Raw genomic sequence first — 14,699 nt, forward strand, 5'->3', positions numbered from 1 at the left:
TCGCCAAAACGAGATGTGTGCCACAATTTTACTTCCTTTTATTATTAGAAAAAAAAGAAAAAGGAACGGTCCATTAAAAAAATAAGAGAACCCATTAAAAATAATCTAGCATAATTTAAAAATATTTAGCAACCTGAAAGCAGAAACCAACGGAGAGTATTAGGTTTTGTTACTCCCAATATTCGTTAGGGACTTTCTAAACATGATATTCAGAGACTTTTTTATTGGGAACTAGTAGAGATGTATTTGCATAATGCAAACTAAGACCACAAATAGCCACCCCGTCCATGCCACAAAACCAATCAGGCATCGTTAAGTTACCGAAGGTAGGCTTTTGGTGACGATGCTTGCCTCATAAGTTGTTAAACGAAGTGGCAGCATTACGGGAAAAAAAATTCAATTTTACGTTTGTCACAGAGCCATTAGCCATACACAAGTGCGCCTACTGGCAAACAAGTGACACATGAGAAGATTATATGCTTCGAAGATGATATCCATTCCCGTTTAACAAGCGTAGCTAAGTCGTCAAGAAAACGTACCACAGCGTACATTTATGCCAACTCAGCTATGTACTACACACAATTTATTACAATTGCACTCATTTACGTCAGGTGGTCTCCGTTTTTTTTTTCATTTTCCCTTTCATTTGAACTCGCGGTGCCAAAGCGCTTCCACAGATCCTTGACTCAATACAAGGAAAAGCGAACTCTAGGTAATTTTGGCTCCTGGGCAATTCGATTCAGGTAGTTCCTTCAGCTGGCTTCGGTTTCCCCAAAGTCGTCAACCTCAATCTTCAAAAGAAATCAAAAAAAAGAATTTTCGTTTTAACGTGTAATATCACACTAACAAACAGAAGGCTACAACAAGCGATGACTCAGATGGTGAACTAGTACCTGAGTGGTTTTCTTGGGGCAGTTCCTGTCGATTGTGCCGCAGCAACAGTGGATGGGGCGGCAAGCTCAAGTGGCTTTTGTGAGCGCCAAAACACATGGTTGAACACACCGTTAATAAGAAAATACAAAGGAAATAATACCAGAAAATATAAATGGAAGTTTTCTGTTCTGTTTTCCAGAAAAGAGTTAATTGTGACAGTTACACCAACTTGCGAATTGGCTTGATTGGGTCCATAAAGTAGTAAACTAGACATAGCTATGAAGAACCGTGAGGAAGTTCCAACGACTAGAGATTCACAAAAAACAGTGGCCCTGTTTGTAAGCGTAGGCCCAGCAGGTCATGTATATAGTCGTGTAAAACACTGTAGACTGCATTGTTTACATAGTAGAGCTTGAAACAGGAGATGTGATAAGGCTGCTGGAGATAGACAAGCTGCTGGGGAATAAAGCTAAAGTTTTTGCTGCTTTTAAAACCTGCCCAGCACTGTTTATTGTGCTGGGGCTGCCGGCTGTTCCAAGCGGAACCAGTACTTGCAGAATAGTACAAATTAGATGACTACTTCAACAAAAGTATCTGCTGCAATTATGCTTTATGCACCCTCAAAATGTTCTTTAGATCTGTAATAGCGTATGTAGGTATATCGCATGTAATTGAAAAATGAAACAAGGTAAATAGATTGTATTCACATGTTATTGTTTGCCACTAATATCACAGTAACAGGGCATCCTAACTGAAACTATAGAAAAATGCAAGATCACAGCTCATAGGGAAGGGCACAAAAAAATCAGGTATTGCTTGTCAAGGTCATGATAGCATCCTGAGCAATTTTGAAATATATAGTTCAACCACTAATCATGCAAGTGAGAACATCGTACCTCGAGCTCTTGATTCGCTTTGCGCTTCAGATTATCATTAGAATCTTGGGGCCTCAGACTGCATATTTGTTCCAAATTATTTTCAGAACCGATCTCCAAAGATGGTCTCCGTTCAGCATTTACATCTTCCTGGTTAGCTTTAATTTGATTAGAGGATACCAGCTCATCGAGTTCATCAGGTGTGGCTGGAATAGCTGGGGATAAGTTCAGCAAGTTGTTTGCAGCACTGCCTGAACATTCTCTTTGTGAATTGTTTAGAGAGGAATCAGATCCATACAATTGCCAACCGTTGTTTGAATTTGGCAGCAAACTGTTAGGCTGCTTGGCTACATGGCACACAGCATTCTGCACAGTTGCAAACTTACTTTCCTGATAGTGTTCTGGATGTTCACGCTCAACAGATTCTTCATGAAAATTAGCAGACCCATTCAAAACTACTTCATTGGGTAAGCTAGGAGGCAACACAGAAGTACTTCCTGGCAACTGAAAGCCTCCAGCGCAATTTGGATCTGGCTGTTTCGTATAGCTGCCTTTACATGGTACAGGTTGAGCATCACTACAACTGGCAACGCCCAATAGGTTTCCCACCTGATCATCAGCTGAAACATCACATGTTGGAATAGTACGGCTCTTCTTGTGCGCTGTTCTAGAAGAACGAGAAGGACGCACTCCACCAGGAAAAACAAACAAAGGAATTTCTTTTCTTTTTACATGGGACACTTCAATGTCCATTCCTTCTTTCCAATGTTGATATGCACAAATAGTATTCCTAAACTCATTTACAATTCCCCTGATATCAAATTGCTCAGCTTCTTGAGCTTGGGTGGTTTGTTTTCTCCAAAGACCCATGAAGTAAAAGCAATGTAAGGGCCTGGATTTGTCTGAGAAATCTTTGGGATATGGGTGTGCAAGGATCATCTCGTGTGAATAACGCTCAATCTGCATCAACAGAATAAGGTGCATTTTAGCAGACAGTGCACATTCATGAAAAGAATGAAGTGTACCTATTGTTCACCTTTAATACAAGAGTGCGAAGGCGAGACTCCACCCAGCCTTTCCAATTCCTGAGATCATCTTCATTTCTCGCTGTGATATTAACTTCTAGATAATTTTTATATGATTCAAAAAATGGATATGGCTCAAACAATGCGTCCCAATCTGCTTTTCCTTCATCTATGGCCTACAATTAGTTTTGAAGTAAATTTGATGCAGAGTACAACAGCAACAGCAACAAAGCCTTTTTAGTCCCAAACAAGTTGGGGTAGGCTCGAATTGAAACCCAATAGAAACATTGTTAGTTGATACAGTTATGTGACAACTTCCCTTCTTAACTGCGAAAGGACCTTTAGCGTAATGGTTAAGGCTTCCGAGTAGCACCTCCAGGTCCTGGGTTTGATCCGCTCGAGAGAGAATTTCGGGCTTGGTTAAAAAAAATCCCCTCGTTGTGCCCCGCCCGCTCCCGGGTTACGTCCTGCACGCCACCCTCCGTCTAGGCCGTTGCAGAGTGGGCGGTGACGGCCCGCTAGTGATGGGGGGCTAGGGTTCGGGGATTTTCTCGGTCGGGACCATGTTTTCGGTCTCTTTTAATATAATACCGGGAGGGCGGTCTTTCCCTCCCCGGCCGAGTTTTTTTCCCCTCCTTAACTCTACCCAATATTGGCTATATATAATAAATATCAGAAAATGCTTCCATCACCAATTACTTAATGGGGATTGGGGACAAATAACTCCTAATATAATGAGATACCATAAAGTCAAGTGAGCTGATCGAGGTAATAAGTGACAAAAATCAGCCAACCACCAAATATTAAGGGATCTAACTGTGTAGTAATGGAGATATGGATGGTGAAGATAAGATGAGGGGAAAATGTTGAAGTTGACAATTATTTTGAAGGCGCATAAGTAATCTGTTACTGTATCACAATGTGACATAATAAAGTTAGCAAACGTTACAATAGAATATAATAAAGTAAACCAATTTTGCAACATGAGCAATATGCACCAGACCAAATCAAGATAACAAAAGGTACCCTAAACTAGCAACTATCATTTAACCTAATGTTTTCACTGAGTTACACTCAGAGTTCTTACATATGACTATACAAAAAATTATAGCTAACCAAAACTCCAGCTTTTTTGTATTTGTGATTCAAGGATTGAAATAAAGAAGTTCTGGAAGAATATGTACCTGACAAATCTCAAACGCTCGCGTGAATTCTTGGATCATCACATATCTAGTACTAACAGATACATTGTAGCTGGAATTCATGCAAGGGTAAGCAGGTGTAATAATAGGCATTTGATGCCCCCTGTCTCTGTAATTTCTTCTTGGATCCCACACAGGGAGACCAAGATAGCCCTCCTCAATATGGCAAAGCATAACAGGATTAGGCCATTTCCATTTGCTGTAGACTCGGAAAAAACGGGATACCAGCATGCTTGGTGATGCATTTGGGTACAGTTGACAGATGCGACCCACGAGAATTGCCCAGTTTATACCACCCAAAAATCCCATAACCTGGATAGGATCACAAAGCATTTATAAATGTACATAATTTATGAATATATCATGTTTACAATGTAAAGCAAACTCCTGCAACAAGAAAAATCAGAAGAGAAACATACATTTGAGTAAACCCCACGGCACTTTCCCCAATATCTTATGAATCTTAAGGTTGTGCGGAAACTCTGGATTGAGAAAACAATAGTGTTGATCCAACAACAAAAACACTGAACATTTACTTCAAAATAGGTATTGTAAGAATACATACCAGAATGTTTGGAACCAATCTTAGAATTTGATCAGTAACCCGGCACCCATTTAGACTACGAACAGTTTGTTCATCGACATTATGCAGTATGTTGTCCTGAGAAAGATCTAAGTCCTGATAGCAAATAATGTACAATAATTATGAGTATGTCTAATGCCATAAATAATGGAATAATTCACTTACCAACTAATACAAAGACATCATTCACAAGATAAAGCACATGCCAATAAAAACAAATACGTTAAATATTAAGTTGCATTCAAGGAACCCTAAACCCTTTACATAATTACTCAAAATGGACATTTTTTTTGGTTTTTCACAATTAGTATGAATAAGTATGGTATGCAATGTAGAAAGATTGTTCAAACAGCAGTGCAGCAAGACAAACTTACCTCAGGAATCACTGCATGAGCAAGATTAGCATACAAAAGGTCAATAGAGACCCCATTAATTTTGAATCCCAGAACAGGCACATGAGCATCTGGTACTGGATGTAACTCGGAAACTTCCGGCATCTCAGCTAGCATATCGTGAAGCCATCTGAAGAAGAACTCCTGTGGAGGGAAAAATGAAAGGTTCATTCGGCATCATAGTGATACAATAACTCTAGGATTTCAAAAGGAGCCCCTCTTACGTTTCGAGTTGCATGTCTTGGACCAACACATAGGGTGTCAATGTCGGCACCAGGGCCATGTACCTGTATAATATATTACACAACAAATCCAGAGCAATACCTTTAAGCCACTGTGATAAACAACATGATAGAAGAAATAATCAACTATATGTACCTAACTGAAACTGTTGTGGCAAGTGGAGTGGTTAGGATGAGGAAAGAATAAGTTAGATTGATTTAGTTGGTTAGGATAAGGAAAGATTCATTTGGTTAGGATATTTTCTTAGGGGTCAAGTAAGCCTCTCTATACAAGAAGAGGATATGTACCAATCTAAAGTAAGCAAGAATTAAGAAAGAAAACACTTCCCTCTTGCTCGGTCGTGGGCAAGGCCTGGCCAGCCCACTTCGCTCCCTCAACCCTAGCCGCCACCGTAACATCCGGTATCAGTGATGTCAGGACATAGCCACAACAGCCCGGTGATCTCCTCTCCTGCTGTTCTTCACCGCCACGGCGACCACTGTTGACTCCACCGCCTCACCCGACCCCTAGCATGCTGACAGGGACTTCCAATGCATGATCATGCAGCAACTCGCGTCACTCTCGTTGTGGCTGAGCGTCATGGACATCCAGCGGTCTGCACGGCTCCCTGCCCTGGAAGCCCGGCAGTCCACTGTCTAGTCGCTTGGCTTTCCCTACGAGCTGTCGGGGTACAGCGACATACTTTTTTTTCTCGAAGAGTGCAGGAGAACTGTGCCCCATTATACTAAGAAAAAGGTAAAGAAGGTCTAAAATAGACCCGAGACTTCCTTACGGAGGTCGAAAACTCATCAACCTGAGAAGATCCATCTAAACAATAAATCTACAAACCACCCCCCCCCCTATTGTAGACTAAACCTCAGGAATAGAGGCCGCCAGGTAGGAGAGGCCCTTAGCCCCAGCCATTTCCCACATCATTCTGTCACCCCTAGCTAGCCGAAGAGCTAGAGACATTTGGGGTCCAGCCGTCAAAAATGCATTTGTTCCGACGAGTCCAAATAATCCATGCTCCCAAAGCAATGAGAAGCGTCCACACTTCCCTCTACCACCGCCACGCCTCCACCTTTGATTCTGGCGGTCCTGTAATCTCACCCTAGCCCTCGAAGCACTTGTTGCCCCAGGGCACTCCCTCCTTCAGGCCCCCCTCCGCCGACCCCAGGGCACGCCTTCCACCGAGCCCTGGGGCACCTATTTCACCACATGGGCACCTGTTCCACCTCGAATGCACCTCTTCCGCCACCCAAGGCACCTGTCCTAGCCCTTGAAGCACCTATTCCGCCCCTTGGGCACCTTAAGCATCGGCAATCCTCTCTTCCTGGTGTGGCATGGACCAACAACCATCCAACATGGAGAAGGCATGGGGTCCCTTGCAGGCACACACTGCATAGCGCTGCAACATTTTGCCATCGGCATCCGCGAGGGCGTCTCCGCTGGTCGTTGTTGCGATCGCTCCCAGGTCTCAGTACCTATCAGACTGTGTCATGGGATGCAGGTGGTTGTACACATGTGACACCATCGCCATGGAAACATCGACATCTACAGCTATGACCACCAGCACAGCTCAGGACGAATTGTCTTGAAGGAGTGTAGTGGTATGGCAAGCGGAACTGTTAGGATAAGGAAAGAATAAGTTAGAATGATTTAGTTAGTTAGGATAAGGAAAGATATCGTTAGTTAGAATAAGGAAGGATTTGGTTAGTTAGGATAAGGAAAGATATAAGCTAGATTGGTTTGGTTAGGATATTTCCTTAGGGTTCAAGTAAGCCTCTCTATATAAGGAGAGGAGATGTATCAATCTTAAAGAAGGAAAACCCTTCCCTCTTGCTCGACCGTGGGCAAGGCCCTCGGCTGACCTCCTTGCGCTTAGGGATGGCAATGGGTACCCAAAACCCGAAACCCGATGGGTAAAAACCCTATTAGGGCACGGGTATGGCGGATTTTGATACTCATGGGTATTTTATTGGGTCATTTGTTATGTCCATCGGGCACAGTGGGCGTGGGTATGTTCTCTGTTGCCCCATACACGCTACCCGATGGGGAACCCGCTAATATATGACACATGGGTCCGGATTTATATGTCTCATAAAATGAATGCTATGTTTTGTCCACAGTTTTGTAGAATCAATGCTATTTTTGTGTGATTTGAAGGCATGATATTGCCATTTAATGTTGAATATTGTTGAACCTGTGATAAAATTACGTTAGGTTCGCTACATTTGTTATGCTGGTACTTATTTTTGCGATTCAAATGATCATGTCTATCGTAATGTTAATGGGTATGGGTACCCGATGGGTACCCGCTACCCATGGTGGGTATGGGTATGGCGTAATTTTGTACCCAAGATGGGTAGTGGGTATGGGTCAAATTTTTTCTAGTGGGTATGGGTATGGCTTCGTGTGCCCACTGGGTACGTTACCCACTGCCATCCCTACTTGCGCTCCCTCAACCCCAGCCACAACCATAACAAAAACTTTAAGATAGTACATGGGGAAAATGAAGTAGAAAATCCATACACACAATGTTTAACACACTTGCCTCATTCAGAGGCTACATATACATATAACCTAACAAGTCATCCAAAATGAGATAATGAAAAACACCATGTATAGGTTGTGTTTGGATTGGCGCCCACGCGTGCCCAATCAAAAAATGATCATTGACTGTAGGAAGAATAGGAGCTTGGATCCAAATTGTGTTTTGTTTTGCCCAATGTTGTGTGACCAATGTGCAGTACATTCAGGCTGATGCCTGGCCGATTCCTGGGCCGCCTAAATTTAGCCAGCCAACCATTTGGCAGAGCAAGAAAGGGAGCAACCAAACATGCCCAAAGTGCACAATAGCAGTTTGTAATTTTTATAAAAATATACAAAAATATATTTAAGAAACAGTAAGGTGGATTACCCCAAGACGGTATGAACCAAATGTAAAGATCTTTGCATTTGCTTCATGCACAAATTGCTCCCCATACCCGCTGATCCTAGTAGCCTTCCTGATCCAAGCTTTCACAGTCTGACACAACATCCAACATCTTCAAATCAGTATAGGCCTAGGGGAATGATAATCCAAAATGGAAGGGCATCCATGGATATTGTTCAACCTGGTCCAGCTTGCCTAAAACCTCTTCTCGCAAGACAGCCTCATCTTGGCTCTCATAGAGTCCTGCATCTGAAAGGTACTGATCAACACAAACAAAACCATGCTGTTAAAACAAATGGCATGAACCTAAGGAAAATAAAACAAATGTGGAAGGACTTTTGGTTTATCTGATATACAAATTCCCAACCTTTTCAACCTCAGCTGTCTGCATAAGGTCCTTCTCCGTCGGCCCACTCAGCGAGATTGGCTCAGTGACTCCAAGATAACCATTATTGTTCTTCGCCTTCGACATTCCACAGCCCTCACTAACTCTCCTAACACTCAACCTCAGAGAATTACAAATTCTCCTGACACTCGACCTTTTGTTAAATGTAAATTTGATCTTTTTCCCCTTCCGTACCTCAACACTTATGTTTCACTTTCCTTTTGTTTTCCTCTGTCGTGTCAGAGTGTAGGACAACTATTGAATCAACAGCATGTGAAAAAAAAAGGACCGAAAGGTGGGGGATTAAAGCAATGTCTGGGTATAGTCGCTTTCTCACTTGACATTAACAACTCAAGAACCGCGGGAGCAGGCTCAAAACAAGATGAGGAAGAGCAGGCCCCAAATATGATGAGGAAAATCAGAAATAACTAAAAGTAAACAAAATATATATGATGCGGCTACTTTTCCAGTTACAGACCGAGACGCACGAATCAAATCACGCTGGCGACAACAGGAACACCTCCGCCGCCGTGGATACCGGAATCCTTCTTGGATCCGAGCAGGAGGAGTACATGCAAACGGCGGGCGGGCCAAGGCCGGGCCAGGACCGTTCTTCCGAGTCGGGCGACGGGCGCGGCGTCTGGTGTTGCGACGTGGGAGGGAAGCGGTGCGGCGACCGGGTAGGGCAGCGGAGCGCTTGCTGTTTCCTTTCCCTTCCCTTGTTCCTTCGAGGTGGAGCGGGCCCAAGCCCGGTTTATCAAAGAGAGTTAGAGGATGCGCAGGCTTACTTCACTACTTCGGAAGGGGACGGATTGCGGCGTGGTGGTGAGCGGGCGCCGGGCGGGGGTGTGACGACGGATGTGGATGAAGTCGCGGCTGCGGACGGGGCCGAGCTGACGACGGGGCGGCAGCGGAGAGGGGCGAGGCGACGGCGTGGTGGCGGGCGGACGGGCGCGCGCCTTCTGCCGCAGATGGCGGCCTGGTGGTGGGCGGAAGGGGGTGTGGCGACCGATGTGGATGGGCCCGCGGCGGCGGTGGCGGACGGCGGGCCGGTGACGCGGCTCGCTGACAGGAACTATGGAAAGTTAGAAACGATACAGCGAAGGAGGGGAAGGGTGGGACCCACTGATAGGAGAGGATCGTTGTGTTGTGTCCACTACTCCACTAGCTTGCGGTCTTGCCGATAGAAAGAAATTGAGTAAAAATTGACGGGTGTCATTGCAACTTTTGCTCTCGGGTAAAAACAACTAGTAACCGGCGCGAGCCTTGGACGCGTCTTAAATATTTTACTAGGTAAGTGCCCGTGCGTTGCAACGGTTACATATAATACCACAATAATTTATATACAAAATATGTGTTATACTGTTATGAGAAAATGTTTCATAATACGAAAATGAACTGATTCCTACAAAAAATTTATATGATTTTTTCTAAAATCCTACTTTCCAAAGGAGCATTAGAGAGTGCAAGTTGACATGCTAATATTCCTATATTTAAAAATGGCACAATTCCATCTCATCAATCAATATATACACAAGCACTTTCATCTGTCGGAACAATGACACAGTAACAATGTCACAATGACAGTGGTATGTCCATGCTCCAGACGCCAACCTGACTTCTGCAGCTAACTTGCTCCATTTCGAGGAAAGAAGCATTACAAAATTCCCAGAATCATAACAGAAGATGATGCCTAATCTAAGGCTGTTAGAAACATCACATGCTGCAGACATGGGTGAGATTTTCTTTCATTTCCTATCGGCTATCGGCTAAATCGGCTATCGGCTAAATGATCAGTAGGCAGGCAACAATAAACATAACTCTATAGTCAAATTAGTGTCAGATCAGGTGCTGCTAGGCAAGCTCCAATCGTACGATTCTTTAGCCCTGTTAATTTGCTTGTGAACCAAGTCAACAGGATGGTCTAAACATGCGTTGTCGTTAGAGATTATCGACAGCTATCTCATCTTTGACCGGGACCTGCTGGACATGCCATACAACAACTTGACAAATCCAAGAAAACTTAGTTTCCCATCCGTATGCCTGATCCAATCTTGCGGAACGACATGCAGTGGCACTGAAGGGCTGAGGCCCAATTCCTAAGATAACAAGTAAACTTTAATGATAATAAAATACTCCATAGCATGCATAATAAATAATATGTCAGGAAATACTGGAAGGTCCACCAAACTGATCTGATAAAAAGATAACAGGAAATACTCGGTTGCCTTCCTTCTCAAAATATTCATAAGCAGATCGCGCATGTTGCTCCCATCTATCCAATGCTTCAAGCTGATGCACACTAACTGCTGCTGCACAGAACTCTTGGAAGTCCATTCTTCTGTAAGGGCGCTCAACTGAAAAGACTACCCAGATATACAGTCAGACAGTGGTACAGTTTTTGTATAAACAGGACGATGTCATAAGATCAAAAACAAATGTACCGAAACAAGAATGTCTTGAACTCGGGATTCCTTCATTGCATCAGTAGCTTCTCTCGTTAAGGCCTAAACAGTGTGAAGCAATAGGAGTCATTAGGTTCACACAAAAAAATAAGGACAGAGTTAACCTGCCTGAAAACAGGTGTAGCTATGAGCTAACCATTCTAATATTGTCAAGAGTGATGCATCCATTTCTGTCTGGTTCCAATAAAGAAAACTGTGCTAAAAGCTCGTCAATTGTTAAGGTCTTTGATAGAGCATGTAGATTGCGTTGCTACGGTTTCAATATATCACTGACTCCAACATTTGACAATAAAAAATTTACTTAAACTTGAGTGTACAGAGCTCGTCACATACATCTCAGAGATGATTCAATGCACATCCAAATGAGACATAGAATAGTAAGCAATTACTCCGCTGATGGTGAATTAAGCTGGTTGTTACCTTGCCGACTAAAGTTAGTCGTTTATAAAGGTCGTGTTGAATACAAAGCCTGAGTGTTCCTTTTGACGTCAATCTTTCTATATAGTTGGATTGAAGAGGGAAAGTAATTGCCTGCACCTATCACAGTGAAAAGGTAGTTACTTAAGAACTGAATTTACATATATAGATAGATACAACAATCTGGGATGAGAAGGAACAACTGATACAAGCATGCACAGAGAACAGGTCAGGTATTTTTGAATTTTAAGAGATCACAATATGAATACAAAGCATAACTGACAGACAGATGTGTGATAGACAGACAAACAATTATAGGATCATAGTTTGTGTTCCCTAGATAGATAGACAGACAGATGTGTGAATAAATCACATTTGGGACTGAATTCGGAGCTAGAATGTTTTGCTTCCTGCATTTATGAATCAATATCTGTAATCGTGATGAATTGAACAGCTAGCTAGTTCTTGCAAACTAAACCCACTATCATTAATATCAGGTTTCTGAAGCACAAACAGATGGGGAAATGGGTTTACACTACTTGACTACACATCATCCACAATAAGATTGCAACCATTCTGTAATTTCTGGGTGGAATGAACCATCTATAGATTATTTTGTTGTGCAAAGAGTCCATTGTACTCCTGGACCCCTGTGAATGCATTCATAATTTCACTTATTGTCCTACTATCCAAACATTGGTATGGTGGTTTCTTTTATCACTTAATCTCATGGAAATGGCATTGAAATCAACATTGTTGTAAATAAATGTTCATCTCGATTACATCAGGATAAGCAAAAACGATTCAGTTATAAGCAGATATGTTGCACATAAGCCACAGAAAAAGTTGAGACTACGGCCAGGAAAGGACCTTGTGCTAGCAAAGTCCCTAACGCTACTGCCCCTACCAACTGCCGCAAGCCAACCTCATCAGCAAGCTACCACAGAACAGTGTTCACCCATGGCTTCAGCCTGTTACCACTGGAACACTTCTAAATACTGATGAAGCTGCCATATTAAATAAGGGAAACCGAAATGGCTGGATTGTTGCATGAAAGCAGTAAATATTTCAACAACAAAAAAACATGTGTTGAAACAATAAGTCAACCCATTGATCGGTGTACTTCAGAAGTTCAGAGTATATAGGGTAAAATGTTTCAGTTAGAGTCACCCTGATGTCAGATGACTGAAGACATTCTGAAATTGGAATTGCCATCTGTTCTTTTTATTTGACTATTTCCCCATTCTAAGAATTACTATATGTACATAATGTCCAGATATTTGCTATTCATGGTGGGAGCCCACACATACAACCATCAAATTGTGCAGGATTTTTTTTCTGCTCTCAACATAATAGAGCTAATAGCTAGGTGCTAAAATTAGCTAAAAACATCCAAACAACCCAACTAATAGTTTAGCTATTAACTACTTTCAGCTAGAGACATCCAAACACCCCGGCTAACAGTCCAGATAATTATTAGCTACACCCTCAACTACCCATTAGTTATTAGATGGTTCAGCCTAGCTAAAATTAGCTAATAATTAGCCAATTATTTGTTGTCTCTCGAACACAAACAACAACAGTCAGTGTTCTACTGTCAGTCTGCAACCAATCAGCACTACATTTGTCTCGTCCTATACAATTGCTCCCAGCTAGACACACTATGTATGTACTTGTTATAGGTGAAAGTTGATCCTTGAAGGCCACCATCTTGCAAATTTGGTCAGCCCTAATCTCTGAGGTTCACAAGACAAACGTACAGTTGATATGAGCAATTAGAATAGGAAAACAAGGTTCTAGTTTTGATATAAGGTGGACCTAATATGGATTAAGATTAACAGAGGTATAGGAGTGTTTGTTCTATATAACATTAATTCTGCAATCAATAGCAACCCAGTTAGGCAGTTACTGTTATGTGCTATCATGACATATTAATATCTTATAGCCTTCAGATTTGATTTGGATGAACTAATTGTGGAGCTTCATCTGTGACACCCTAGGGTGTATGGTCAAACATGAGTCGTACCAACCTAAAGACTTGCAAAACCAGAAAAGGTATATACAACTAACCAACTTCACTTATTTTTTGAAGGGTTTGGAAAATAGGCAGGGATGCAAGGGACAGGTGGTAGTGGGTGTTCTCTGTTCGGTTTTTTCTCGCCCAGCAGAAGAAGAACATAATGGCAAAAAATAGGCAGGGATGCAAGGGACAGCTACAGTTTCTATCGAAGCACTGCTCTATTGTACTATCAGTTAGAATTGCAGCCAAAATTTCGATTCATGTCAGAAAAATGCCACAAACACAACAAAAATCAAGGTCGGGATGTACTCGGAAACTCACCAGATGAAATGGAAGGCGCGCACACAGGACTTGACGCTGCGCAGGATGTGAAGAGTAACCTTAGGCAGAAAAGTTAGGCAAATTGTGGCAAGTTAGGCAGGAAACCAAACATGCCCTTAATGTGAGTTTTGGTTATTCTAGGTCCATAAGTGCAATAACGTAATTTGCTTACAGTTCTATGATAAGGAGCTTCTGACAGATACATCCTATATGCACATATACGGGTTTGTATGTTGCCACACTTGGTTCCCTTACTGGGTTATATTGTTAGTATTTTTGTATTTTAAAAATATGTATTTACATTTGTAGTTTAATATGCATATCAAGTTACTGAACACTATTTTTACAGGTTGCAGGAACATGAAGTGGGTGCAAAGCAACTACGTGTTGTTGCTATAAGAACATACTTTATGTACTCTCATGATCATTCTGAAAACTCCACATCAGGAGATTAGAAAAACATTCTCATAAGATTCATACCCTATTTTATAAATCAAAAATTTAGCATTGCAACAAGACAAATATACATGTATATAGCTACAGAAAAAGAAAAGTAATATGTGGAGTACATGTCCACAAATGGGGAGGCAACAACTACAACGCCTTCATCACCGGCTTCTTCTATGTGCGGGTGCATGGTCATGCCACCGCCGCGCAAGCACGCGGACGCACTTCACTCCATAGCCCGCGCGCCTCCATGGATACACGAGGCTAGCGAAAACACCGCTCGCCATTTTTTCTATGCAAGCACATGCCCACGAATGGGGAGGTCGTACTTGCAACACCTTCATCATAGACTTTCTATGCTATTTATAATATTTGAAATTTGTATTTATAATGCTTTATTTCCCAAATATTCATACCAACAATTCTTACTGGCGAGAAATATGAGTAAGAAAAAAGAGACAAGCAGTAAGGACATTTATCTTATCTAACTATCTATTAGCTTCAGGATTGGAACACCCTCACCTAGTAGTTAGCCAT

General features: G+C 42.2%; 1 protein-coding gene and 1 pseudogene across 1 annotated transcript; both read right to left on the bottom strand.

Moving 5' to 3' along the window:
* Positions 1 to 477: 477 nt before the first annotated feature.
* On the bottom strand, positions 478 to 1,660 carry LOC100274689 (uncharacterized). The gene is made up of 2 exons (NM_001149004.1): positions 894 to 1,660; positions 478 to 791 (listed from the first exon to the last, which is right to left on the bottom strand). Exons 1-2 carry the CDS (start codon positions 1,145 to 1,147, stop codon positions 740 to 742), a joined length of 306 nt encoding a protein of 101 aa, NP_001142476.1. The 5' UTR covers positions 1,148 to 1,660; the 3' UTR covers positions 478 to 739.
* Positions 1,661 to 10,450: 8,790 nt separating this feature from the next.
* LOC103626010 (CDPK-related protein kinase-like) lies at positions 10,451 to 12,589 on the bottom strand (annotated as a pseudogene).
* Between the last annotated feature and the right edge of the window lie 2,110 nt (positions 12,590 to 14,699).

The sequence above is a fragment of the Zea mays genome, chromosome 5 (assembly GCF_902167145.1).
Source record: "Zea mays cultivar B73 chromosome 5, Zm-B73-REFERENCE-NAM-5.0, whole genome shotgun sequence".
Classification (NCBI taxonomy): domain Eukaryota; kingdom Viridiplantae; phylum Streptophyta; class Magnoliopsida; order Poales; family Poaceae; genus Zea; species Zea mays.

Coding starts and splice junctions, on each gene's coding strand:
- LOC100274689 (NM_001149004.1), bottom strand. CDS start 1,147: ATGTCTAGTTTACTACTTTATGGACCCAATCAAGCCAATTCGCAAGTT. Junction 792..893: donor GCCCCAAGAAAACCACTCAG/GTACTAGTTCAC, acceptor TTTCTTTTGAAG/ATTGAGGTTGACGACTTTGG.